This window comes from Cryptomeria japonica, chromosome 11 (genome assembly GCF_030272615.1).
Source record: "Cryptomeria japonica chromosome 11, Sugi_1.0, whole genome shotgun sequence".
Classification (NCBI taxonomy): Eukaryota; Viridiplantae; Streptophyta; class Pinopsida; order Cupressales; family Cupressaceae; genus Cryptomeria; species Cryptomeria japonica.
In genome coordinates, this window is record NC_081415.1 from 57,862,008 (window position 1) to 57,875,649 (window position 13,642).

At 38.7% G+C, this 13,642-nt stretch overlaps 1 protein-coding gene across 3 annotated transcripts in view; it reads left to right on the forward strand.

Moving 5' to 3' along the window:
- LOC131051361 (protein MICRORCHIDIA 2) overlaps positions 1 to 13,642 on the forward strand; it is a 219,274-nt gene that overhangs the window by 18,340 nt on the left and 187,292 nt on the right. For all 3 annotated transcript variants that reach the window (XM_057985847.2, XM_057985846.2, XM_057985845.2), the window contains exon 2: positions 8,871 to 9,193. In XM_057985847.2, the coding sequence (XP_057841830.1) occupies positions 8,881 to 9,193 (313 nt within the window). In that variant the 5' untranslated portion in view covers positions 8,871 to 8,880. The remainder of the gene's footprint in view (positions 1 to 8,870; positions 9,194 to 13,642) is intronic.

Consider the following 13,642-nt stretch of genomic DNA (forward strand, 5'->3'; position numbering starts at 1 on the left):
ATTGAAGGACAAAGATGCAGATTTGTGTTTCATTTTCAGAAGTGTGGAGTGTTTTCTGAGTTTTTTTTATGTTGCTGGTTCGTGTGTGCTGAAGGCGTTTTTTGTTTGTGGCTCCTTGTGTGCTTGACGTGTGGTTCTGGGTATCGGCTCCATCTCTTCCTATACCTTGGGCGATAAAGTTCATCATTTTGCGGATCTTGAAAAGCTGATTTGGATTTTATGTAGCAAGTCGAACTTCCCAACGGGGTCGACCCCTTTCCTTGGCGGCCTTGGGTTGCGTGCAGATTTGTTTGTGGTGTTTGCGGTGCAGGTTTGAGGTTCTATTTGTGTTGTCAATGCTATATCCCTCATTTGCTTATGTTTTTGTGCGATTCGGAGTTGATTTGGAGAAGTTATGAGCATTTTGGGGTGTCCGTAGCTTGCTGGTCTGCGTGTTTTCTGTGCGTGTTATTGATTTTCAGAATTTCATAGTTGTGTGTTAGAAGATATTTTTGGTGTGAGTAGTCTAAGTTGGTTGGGGAGTGATTATCTATTATTGTTGCAGCTGTTGGAATTGTTATCAGCACTTGATGCTTCATTCTATATGATTTGTAATGCTGGTTAGTAGTACTAATAACAAAGTTTTGTTATTTCTTAGTTCCACTGCATAAGTGGAAGAGGTTGACTATGCCGGCTATCTTTGGGATAGTGATATTTCATGTATTGATAATCCATAATGTGCATTGTAAAGCTAGTTAGTAGTACTAATAGCTATCTTTTGGATTATTGCTTGTAGTTCCACTGCATAAGTGGAAGAGGCTGGCTTAGCCGCCTATTTTGAATATTGTAATACCGTCCTCTTGTTGCACAAGCGGTCGAGTTGATTGTAATTTCATTTCTAGTCCTCTCGCTGCATAAGCGATAGAGTGATTGTTCTTCAGTTTCTTGTATCATCCTTGGTTGGTTTACCGGCAAGTGATCTTCAATATTCTCCATATCCCGCTGAAAAGTGGAAGGGGCTGGCTTGCCACCCAGATATTGTAAGCAGTTTTCAGTTTGCATCTAACGATCCCCTATGCACTGTATGCTCTCACCCTCCCAGATTGGGCTCTCGGTGATCAAAAGGTGTTAGGGTTACTTTCCACAAGATTTGATATTTTAGTTCTAACCCTAACGGGTGTTTGTATTGCTTGCAAATCTGAAAAAATAATTGAAAAAAATTAAGGGGAATATAACATCTTGCTCCTTAAGTTGTGGGATGATTATGTTTAAGTCAATGGTTAAGAGAGCTTATGACAATTGGTGACATAAATTTCTCAAAATGTATAGAGGCTGTATCACCTAGAGAAGAGAAAAGATGTTTGATCCTGATAGGTCTAGAAGATGTTGTGGAAAGTGTCAAGAATGGTTGATAGTCCTTGAAGTTCATGTTGATATTTGGGACACATCGACTTAGAGACCAAGATGTCTTGTTATGTAAACTTGTCACAGGTGTGTCCTAGAGGGTGGTGTTGTTATTATAGACTACTCTTTACATGATTTCAAGAGTATTGTCCTATGACTAGGGCCTGCCATTATTTCTATTTGACAATATAAGCATCAAGAGATCTTATACTGAGCATTTTCATAATTGTTAAGCATAAAGTAATCATAGATGCACATGGAGTAGACATGTTGGAACACATCAGGTACGAATCAAACACGAAGCATACACAAAAACATGAAGCATACACATAAATATATGCAAACACGAAGCATACACGCAAATACACATATTGTCATGTTCAACAATCTCTCATATTGTCTTGCCATTGCCATTTAGTCATTGACTTATTTTTGGATTGAGTCAATAGATCCCTTCTTATTGACTAGAATGCATCCATTGATTTATCTTTACCTTGTAGCCTAGTAGGATAAAGGCTTTGATACCTGTTGTGACGTATTCACACATCGCCCCATTGCAAATGGGGACCCCTGCTTTTTGCCTTCTGGGGTGTGTTTTCTAGGTCTTTTAGGGTTTTTGTCTTTTAGCCTTTGCTTTTTGAGTGTCGCCAGGGGGATCACTAGGATAGCATGCTCTGCTTGAGCCAAGGTGAGTCTTTGGGGCCCCAGAATTAGGGTTTCTTTGATAGTCTTCCTTAGGGCTTGGTTTTGCTCTCGTTGCTAATTGTGTCTTGTTTGAGTTCGAGGAGGTCAATGAAGCTTTGTGAGTGAATATCCTCTTTGAAGGTCCGAGTTAGGTCAAGTTGGTGAGTGATGAAGTCTGGAATGTCATCCTGATCTTCAAATGCCCTGAAATTTGGCTAAGTCTGGAATGTCTTGATCCTGAAATTTGACTAAGTCTGGAAAACTGAAGAATCCTCCAAAAACTAGATTTTGCAATATAACTCCTGGAGGTCTGAAACCACTCTCAAACATCCTGACAGTATATATGGAGTATAACTTAAATGTTATATTCCATAAAATGATCCTGACGGAGAGACCAAAGTGTCAAATTTCGCTCTTGACCCTTCCAAAGGGTCCAAAGCGAATTTCGCTCCTGATCCTTCCAAAGGGTCTAGGGCGAAATTCTCCATAAGACATTCTACTTTGACCAAAACCTAGAACTAATGCATTCCTAGGCTTGAATGAAGGTAGAAACGCTTGTTTGAATGAGGAAATGTGAAAATGAAGTCAGGATTTGAGCCCAAGGATGATTTTCACTCCTGACGCTTCCAAAGGGTCCAAAGCGAAATTCACTATAAACCTCTTTTGCTACCTTGTTTGGGATCCAAACCTTGTCCCTTGGGTGAAGAATGATGTTAGCTACCTTCTATAGAGGATTGGAGGTGAAAAAAATGAAGGATTCTAGCCTAAAAAGTGAATTTCGCTCTTGACCCTTCCAAAGGGTCCAGAGCGAAATTCTTGAAAACACTCATTTTTCCTTTAGCAAGAGTCAGGACCAAGGTGGAGATGCATGAGGAAGTATCTATGTTTGCCTCCCAAAGAGGATGAGAGTTTGAAAAATCAAGAATCAAGGTCAAAACATGATTTTCGCTCCTGACCCTTCCAAAGGGTCCAGAGTGAAAATCCTTATAACTCTTGTTTTCTTCCTTATTTTGCCTAGGTGTTGACATGATGGAGGATGAATGGGTATGTTCTTGCCTTGAGAGGGAGTTGGATGTTTTGGATGATCAAGATTTTGCCTAAGAAGGTGAATTTCGCTCCTGACCCTTTTAAAGGGTCCAGAGCAAAATTCCTTACAAACCTCATTTGCTACCTTGTTTGGGCTTGAAACCTTGCTCCTCTGATGGAAAACGATCTATATTTGCCTCCAGGAGAAAATTGAAGTTTAAAAAATGAACAATCAAGCCCAAATGGTGATTTTCGCTCCTGACCCTTCCAAAGGGTCCAGAGCGAAAATCCTCCTAAGGCTCATTTCCTCCCTAGTTTGACCAAATTTTGAGTTGCAAGGCATCCCGAGGGGAAGAGTGGACATGTTTGGACTTTGGAAATGTGTGAGAGCTTTGAAAAAATGAAGGATTCTAGCCAAGAAGGTGAATTTCGCTCCTGACCCTTCCAAAGGGTCTAGGGCAAAATTCCTTGCAAACCTACCTTTTTGACCCTTCTTAGGCTTAAAACCTTGTTCCTAGGGCAAAGAGAGATGAGATTTTACCTTGCAATGAAGTTTCAAGTTGAAAGAATGATGATTTTTGGTCAAGAATGAGATTTTCGCTCCTGACCCTTCCAAAGGGTCCAGAGCGAATTTTCTCAAAACCTCTCTTTGCTATTAACTTTGTGCTAGATCAAGTGTGGGCTAAGGTAAAATCAAGAAGGAGATGTCCCTAAGAGTGACTTCAAGTTGCTAGAAATCATTAAAGTTGAAGGAATTGAGCCAAGTCAAGATTTTCGCTCCTGACCCTTCCAAAGGGTCCAAAGCGAAAATCCCAAGAGCACCTACTTTCTTTGCAAGACAAGTTAAAATTTTGATTTTTGTGGCCTAGAGAGGAGTGAGGCGATGTGTCCTAAATCTTTGAGGTGAATTGAAGTTGAAAGGATGGAGGAATAACCCTAAAACAAGATTTTCGCTCTTGACCCTTCCAAAGGGTCCAGAGCGAAAATCCTAAAATCCACCTATTCCTTTCAAATTTGTGCCAAACCATGCCTAGACCAATGTGAGAGATGCCCTTGAGATTGCCCTTGAATTGATTGTTGTCTCCAAAAATGATGATTTTGGGCTGGAGGAAGAAATTCGCTCTTGACCCTTCCAAAGGGTCCAGGGCGAAAATTCTACAATCACCTATTTTTCCTTGCAAAATCAAGTCAAACTTGGGTTGGATGAGAGAAGAGAAGTGTTCCCTTGCCTTGTGAGGTGGATTCAAGATGAAATGACAAAGGAATGAGTCCAAAAGAAGGAATTTCGCTCCTGACCCTTCCAAAGGGTCCAGAGCGAAAATCCTAAAACACACCCTATTTTCAAAGAGTTTGAGTGAAGTCAAGCCTAGGCTCGATGGGAGAAACTATTTGAAATGCCTTGAAAAGATTTTTGACCACAAAAGATGCATGTGTTGAGCTAAAATTGGAATTTCGCTCCTGACCCTTCCAAAGGGTCCAGAGCGAAATTCCCAAAATCACCTAGTTTGCCCATGAGGAAGGTCAAGTTGTGGATTCCTAGCCTTTGGTGAGGAGAAGGATAGCATATGCTTGCCTTGGAAGACATTTTGGAGTAGAGACATGGTGGAATTTGTCCAAAAATGCAAAATTCGTTCCCGACCCTGCCAGAGGGTCCAGGGCAAAATCCTTTGAAACTACTATTTTTCACCTTGTTGGGGCCAGGCGAGGAACTGGTTGTGAAATAATGTTGAAAAGAGGTCTAAGTGAGCCAGGAATGCAAATTTCGCTCCTGACCCTTCCAAAGGGTCCAGAGCGAAATTCTGGATGGGGCCTATCCCTGGAAAGAGTTTTGAACTATCTTTATTTTAATATCTTTTGTTGATGATTTAAGGTGTAAAATACTATGTGGAAGTGAATTTATTATATGTCCTTAATCATCTTTTGGTTTGTTTTGCAGAGGAAAGAAGACCAAGTCAAGGACGACCTTCTCCAATCCAGCATCAACAAGGATGGCCTTCTCCGGTCCAGCATCATCAGGGACGACCTCTTCCAGTCCAGCATTTGAAGGAAAGGTACACCATCCATCCTGCACATCAAAGACAAAGGAGGTTAAAGCAAGGGTTCGTTGAAGAAGCAGACAGTTTCAGAAGAGTTAATTAAAGTTAGCTTCTCAGCATCATCAAATTGAGCATCTACCAAGTTACAAGTGTCAGACAAGGTGGCATCCCAGTCATCACTCCTCCAGTCGGATTGGTCCACCTTAGCGTGTCCAGATTCAATGTACTTGACTCATTGGAGATGGCACAAACTTCGATGTACCTACCTCGGTTATCCATTGGTCGAATATTCTAGAGAAGACATGTGTCTAAATAATGCAATTATTTCATTGGCCAGAATTGAGTTTTGTAACAAACCCTAATTAGGGTTTTCATTGTAAAATCTCGGCCATTGATCTCAAGCTGATCTGAACCATTGAATTGTATTGAGGGCACTATATAAGCCCTGGCTCCTCATTTTTAAAGGCTAATGGTTAGCTAATAGACAATAGGGAGAAAATAGTTGATATTTGGTGAATAGGTAGTAGAATAGCAGATAGAATATCAATTAGAGTAGACTAGGAAGAGAAGACAAGACATTGTTGCCTTAATTGTAAAGACTTCATTTTCATTGAAGATATGGTGAAATATGTCGTTTCGTTGCAATATGCATGGTCTCTTGTTGAATCTTCATTTTAGATGATAGATAATTAAATTGAATGAAAGAAGTCGTTAAATGCACCCATGTGGAATCTGTCTAATCCATACCACTAGCCTCTTACTGATTGTAAGTGCGCCCTGCGTGGTCAATTGGCATAAAATGAGCTTAATCTCAAGTCGTTACACCTCTATTGTTCATGCATTAACTTGAATGATGATCAGTATCTGAAGGTGTCCGATTTGAATATATTTGAAGCATCCCCTAGAAGATCACATTGAGTTGGTGTTGAATTGTTCAACTTGATGGTGAGACCCAACCCAGTAGGACTCCACCCAATCGTTCATCCATCTTCTTGCATTCTAGGCAGTAGAGTAGACTTCCTGAACCCTGCATCTTTTACCGTTTGTTTGTCTTCGAGTTAGTTAATAGGACCTGTGATTCCAACAAATCAGATGTTTAGGTCGTCAAGTGTAAGTTCCCTTGTGATTCCAGCAAAATCACATCATACCACAAAGAGCTTATCCACACGTAGAGATCCTACATAACAGAACCTTGGAGTTGCCTCGACTGATCCTTCGGCGAGATCTTCAGCAGTTGGGAAACTTTTCTCAAGAGAGGATAAGGCACCTTTAGGTATTTTATTCTGTGTTTGGTCGTGTACAAAATACACATCAACAATACCCTTTGTAATGCCCCCTTTTGGGATTGCCCTAAATTTTGCCCTAGAATCACAAGTTCAATAAAAACAAGGAATGTGATATAGCTAGAGATATAACTTTACCACAAAAAAATATTTAATCAATATAGATCCTGGTTGAGACCTTGCAATCATGTTACACAATTATTGAAAATACAGCTCATAAAATCAATCATTTCTACTAGGTTTAAAGAACATATATTCATAACCATCTTAATTTAAATAAATTGTATAATATCTATAATTCATTATTGGGGTTCAACCATAACGGGGTTTGGATAAGGAGACATGATAGTGTGCCTGAAGCAATCCTCACACTAAGCCCAAGAGCAGATATATCATCCCCCTTAGCCCCATGTAGCATTCCACCATTTGTACCTCGTGAGGTGCTGTACTTAGTGGGGAAGATTGTTTCTGCCCTCCTTATTCGTGCCCCCTTATTCACCCTCCCATGATTGAGACTTTTTTGAATCCATTCCAACAATCAACCATCATCGTAGAGGTTGGAGGGGAAACCACAACAGGGTGCCCGAAGTATCCTTCTGATGTAAGCCCAAGGGCGGGATACACCTTGTCCCCCTTGGCCTCATGTGGCAGGCTGCCAGACATCCACCATGAGGCGGTGTGCTTAGAAGAGGACCTCATATTTGTTCTCTCTCCTTGTATTTTTTACTAACCTAGTCATGATTGATTGCAGCAATTTGATGAATAGACTAGGAATCTAGATATTCCACTTTATCGCCTATATCCAATATGTATGAGAGGTTATTTATCAAATATATTAGTACGTTGCATACATATTATTGCTTATATCAATAAGTGAGGAATTATGCATCAAATCATTATCATGCTGCATACATTAAGCATACGTATCAAACATGTATTCATGCACACCACGGGGCTGTTTGATTTGCAGATCTCTTTCTTAATCATTGATTTGTCTTTTATCTTCTTTGCTCTTCGATGCATTGCTATTTGCAGATCCAAATACTTATTTCTTTCTTGTTTGATGCCCCTTTGTAGTGATTCATCTGCTGTTTATAAACCCCTTTGTTTGGATGGATGGTTATGTCTCTTCCCATGGAATCACCCTTGCAGAGAATGGAGACCCTTGATATTTAGTCCTTTCCCGTTTTAACTAATAATACTGACATGATCGCACCTCATCAAGGGTTATTAGTGATGCGTATTAATGTAAACACAATCCTCAGCTTCCTTAATTTTTTTGCTGCCAAGTTAATCTGTATATGGATAACTGTATACTGGTGCAGGTTTAGGAATCATCGCTGCCTTTTCTTATGAAAATAATTACTGGTTTGACATATCAATTCTTACTGAAAATCCTTAAGTCTTACAAATAAGACAATTTTCTGAGCAACGCTAATATATTTATATATATTTCTGAGTTCATTTATTGTTTTATTTATTTCTGATTTCATTGACGTGTTAATGAATATTGTTATTTGACTAAATTTGTCGTCACATGATCGGGGCATAACACATGTATAGGCTTTGAATGAAAATACAAAAAATCTCCACATGATACTCACTTTTTCTGAACTTTGTTTACTACTATGGCATTTTACAATCCTTATGGCCAAAATTTTCTCAAGTGCCTATCAGCATATGTTTGCTTGTTTAAGAGATTGTTATTAAGCATTTAGCTTTAAAATAGATTCCCCAATATTTGTTTGATCGTCTTGATTTAAGAATTCATGTATTAGCTTGACTGCCTATTTCTTTGTAATTTCTTCCTAAAATCGTTATGCATTAGGGAGGTTAAAAGTAAATGTGTTTCATCTTATGGTTCAAGTTACATATGTTATAGGCTCTTTGTTCCCAGGGTGCTCGTGGAAATGTCCATCTACCATATGATTTGTGTGTGTTTAGATAAATACTAAGCTTAAAGTCAGGGCACCAAAGAGTCTCTATGTTTCAACTATATTTATTTATTAGGGTTGAGATATAGGTTCTTAATGTTCCTTTTTTCTCTATGGCTACGTAAGAGCAGCACACAAGTCAAATATTGATTCCGAGTTTTTGGCAATTAAAAATTTTAGCATTGATTTCGTGTATTGAGTTGTGCCTAAGAACAAATGTATGCTGTTGCCAGAGAAATTGTTTTTCCTGTCTTGAATAATGTATATTCTCATCATCATTTATAAGTTTGATATTATTATGGTGTAATTAATTATCTTTGTAGTGTTAAAAACAAATTTTACCTCGAATCTAAATGCTAATCATAAGTTAGCCATGGCCCTAAGATTTAAGGATTAGGAGGATTAATCTGTTATTTTTCTATAGAATTATTTATGTTCACTTTCTAGTGCTCTATTATCTTTTAGTATGGGATGTGGAAATCTATATTTTACACTGTTTTGATCACAGCTTTTTCCTTTTCCAGATTTATTTTGATGGAACAAATGCCTGCGAGTGTTGGACATGTACCCATGAAAGTTATTGAACTCAGTGACGATGAAGATACAGTTGAAGACAAAAATTCCAGCAAGAAATTTCAGCAAATTCAGAATAGGATGGAATTGGTTGGTCTGTATAAAGAGTCGCAAATAGTTTCTCAAAAGCCACCTGAGACAGAAGAAATTTTATCCCCTACTTCACCTTTGACGCAGAACTGCTCAAGTCCAAACACCAAAACAGCCATATTTCAACAGTTCTGGAAAGCTGGGGATTACGATGTCCAGGTTACAAATAGGAAATCCTTGCCAGGTTCAATTTTATTCTTTTCTATATGATAGTGTCTGTTGATTCCTGTAAATCAGAATAATGAAATACGTTTTGGACATCATAATACTGTGTGCTTTAAAAAACATTGTGCCACAATTTCGACATTTATAGCCAGTACAATGCAGTTTCTACTTCAGAAGCACCTGACAAGGATGCCATTTATTTTACACCTCTTTTGAGTCTATAAGAAATGGGCTTTAGTTTCTGCTAGAAATATACATAACAACCATAAAGGAAATTGAGTTTTGCTCTGATAGAAAGCAGCAATAAAGAATGTTGTGACAATTATAAACTGTTTAAAGATTTATTGTACTCATTTTATTTTTAATAGTATCTAACAGTGACTTATTTCCCTAAATAATTTGTCTTCTCAAATTTTGACTGCTTTTTTCTCTCCAACTGGTCCTAGGCAGGTTCGTGGTTAAGGCCACATTGAGTTTGGAAGCTTACATCTTGACATACTTAAGAAGCATGGTCGTTCGCAAATTTCATAATGAAGCGTCTAGTTCTAAGGTGAAATCAAAGGAGAAACCATTTAATATTGGATCCATGATCCTTATCTTATGTGCATGGGGCATTGTACTACACATTGAATGTGATGATCCCGATTTAAGGGAACGCCCTTGGGCCCTAGCAGTGTTCTATAACACGTGATCTTCTTTATTTTGCCTTAATGGTTTCTAATAAATTGGGAATTTTAAACAAATAACATTGTTGAAATTCCGTATGTTGGCTTTGTGCCAACCTGTGATGTGTTTTGTTAGTTGTTCAAATCAAGGAAGCATTAATTGTTTGGGGAATTAATCGGCAAAACAAAAGTATAAGATTTTTTCAGAAAATCGGGAAAAAATCGGATATACAAAAAAACGTAAAAAATTGCAGAAAAACAATAAAAACTACTTTTTTTTATGATATTAGGGCATTTCCATACATACATACATACGTACATACAGTATAAGAAATACATACATACATACATACAGTATATAATTCTACTTACATACTGTTTAAGAAATAAGTAATAAGAAATACAGTAAGAATTATACGGTAAGAATTATATACTGTATATACTATATACAATTCTTACTGTATAATTCTTACAGTATATATACAATTATTTAGCAGAAAGACGGCTATTTATCAGAAATTAGATGGCTATACTATTGTAAATACCTCAGAAAATGAAGTCGCCGGTAATGCCCTCTGTTGCACGACCAAAAAACACCTTCTATTCGCTTCCCTTCGACTTCAACTTCGCCTCTTAACCCTTAGCCACGAGCTGAGTTAGTAACCTTGAAAAAGACGGCTATTTATTGAATTTTGCAGACATTTTAGGGTTTTCGTGGCATTTATTTTTTGCGCGCTTTTGCGCAGCTCGATTAATCACGTTTTTTTTGCAATTAAAACCGGAAAAAATCGTTGAAAATCGGCAAACAATTGGTCAACGATTTTTCCTATTTTTTGGGGGAATTAATCGGGAGCAGCGCCGATTGCCGGTTAATTGGGAATAATCGGGATTTTTTCCCGACTATTGCTTCTTTGGTTCAAATAATTTTAATTATTCATTTTGTTTGGGCCGACCTTAGGTTGGTGGCTACCTAACATGGCACTGGCTCCCTATATATTGGATGTGCTCATTTCATTTGGGTATGCTTGGAACTTGATTGACAAGGTGTGGTGCACCGCAGGACTATGTAACAGTCAGAAAGGTGGGATGATACCCCCGCTTTCACCATCTACTTCATTTTTCTGGATAGAATATAAGTTCATTTGTTGATCAACACTCTATTCCTCCCCATGCAATTATCGCAGATACAGAGTGCAGAGTTCGTGTGGCACTAAAAGGAAGTCATAGTTGTGTTCATAAGAAATACCAGACGGCAGGGAAGCATTCAACAGGCACTGGAACGAATTTGCCCTCACCTTTGTCTTTGACAGGGCTTGGGCGCTAGCCTAGGAGATTACAATGGGTCTGAGCTGCAGGAGATACTACAGCAGTCCAGTCGATAGTGCCAGGTCTGGAAACAACCATTGCCATCAGGAGGCTATAGGATCGCTCCAGTCAAAGGAGAACAATAGTACCGAACCAGTCAGGGACAGCAGGTTTTGTTATTGGAAGTTTGATAATGCCATCACAGTCTGAAATCAACTTCAAGCATAAGGGAAAACTGTATGTTATTATTCTATAAAGCTATTATAAGACCTGTATGTTGTAATGATGATTTGGTCTCATTGTTCAAACTAGTTGTTGAAAGTCTGTAATTGGTGAATGCAATATTACAGTAAATCTGAAAGTTGTTTTTGAATTTTCTGAGGAATATTACAATTTTCGCTTGTCCCTAGTGTTATTTGAATTTCATTTCAAAATATACAAGCATTGCACGGGTAGGGATATCTTAGTGGTATCGGAGCTTAAATCCTGCCAGCCGTGGCTCTGATTGATGAGTGAAAGAGAGAAAAGGTATTAGCAGAGGGAGAAAAGAAAGGGTACTAGTATGAGTGATCCAGTTGACGAAGAGGCAAGGGCTTTCTTTAAGAGGTTTGAAGAGCTTCATCTAAGTATGTCTGAAACATTAAGAGAAGTGGCCCAGCTCTTGAGAGGACTCCCTCACAATCAGAATGGTGATAGGCCTGCAAATGATAAGAGTGAGGAAGCAATTCTAATGAAGGAAAATTAGTTGCTGATGGGGGCAAGGACTTCCACTAATACCAGATCATTTAGGACTAAATTCTTGACTAAAGAGGAGGTTGGAGAAATTCAACCAGATTAGACCAATGAAATGGATCACCGCTTAAACGAATATAATGCTTTGAGTGAAGCAGTCAATAACAATATGACCTATGCTGAGTATTGTGAACTGAAATCAAAAGGTGGACATAGGAGAGGGTATGATGAAAGGAAGGACAAATTGGGAAAGATCACCATTCCTAATTTTAATGGCACAAGTAATACAACAGCAAGCTCATGGTTACAAAAGCTTGATACTTATTATTCATTGAACCCCATGATGGAGGAAGAGGCCATCAAGTTTGACACCCTACACTTGGAAGGGGTAGCCCATGAGTGTTGGTACCATGGATTAGTGACTCAAGGACATGATTCGATTTTGACCATAGAATAATTTAGTCTAAAATTGATTGAGAGGTTTGATAGGACAGACCCAAAAGTTCATTTCAGAAGCAGGAAGGTAAAATGGAAGATCATGTAGCTGAGTTTCAAAGATTTGCAGTCATGGTGCCTGATGTGACAGATAGGAGACTTGTGATGCTCTTTTCATAAGGATTAGTTGAGCCTTTTAAAGGGTTACTCAAACTCAAAGCATTGAACCCCACAACTTTCCTTGAGGCTATCACAACAGCTCTTAATTTAGAATATTCAGTTGCAAGGGACAGTTTTAGTGGTAAGAAGTCAGATCCTCGCACACAGTCCAAAAGGCCTTTCCAAAAAAATACAATGCCCCCGACTGTGCCAATAGCAAAGACAAGACAAATGGATATAAGTAGAAGGGAGCTCAGGAGGAGAAAATTGTGTTTCACGTGCAAAGAACCATGGCAACCCGGACATCAATGTCTATGTAGCTGAGTTACAAAGACTTGCGGTCATGGTGCTTGATGTGACAGATAGGAGACTCGTGGTCCTCTTTCAGAAGGATTAGTTGAGCCTTTTAGAGGGTTACTCAAAGCATTGAACCCGACAACTTTCCTTGAGGCTATCACAACAACTCTTAATTTAGAAGATTCAGTTGTAAGGGACAGTTTTAGTGGTAAGAAGTCAGCTCCTCCCACGCAGTCCAAAAGGCCTTTCCAAAAAATACAATACCCCTGAAGGTGCCAACAGAGAAGATGAGACAAATGGATGTAAGCAGAAGGGAGCTAAGGAGGAGAAAATTGTGTTTCACTCACAAAGAACCATGACAACCCTGACATCGATGTTTAGGTAAGGGGCAAGTGTACTACATGGAGGTAATTTCTGATGAAGATACAAAAAGTGAAGGTGTTGGTTCTGAAAATGAAACAGAAAAAGTTGAAGGGCCAGCAGGAGGCACCCTTGCAGCTCTCCTATTGGTTCGATACAATATCTGGCATTGGAAATTCGTGACGCATGAGTAGTATGTAAAGGCTCATTTTTTGCTTAGCCTCATATTTTGCCAATGTGAGAAATAAAGATGAGTGGAGGATAATTATAAGGGTGAAGTCTATAAAGTTTAGTGCTGCTTGTCATGAACCCCACTGTTAACATTTCTTTACAAAGCATATCCTTAAGTAGCCGCTTAACCCATGCATTAGCAAATTGGGACGACTTGAAGCAAAGGAGAAAGGATAACAAAATAAAAATAAAGTACAGTTGCAAAGGAAATGGGCCGATTTAAAGTAAAGGGAATCGTATTTGGCCTACCAAAGATAAGAAAAAAAAAATAATAAATTTGAATA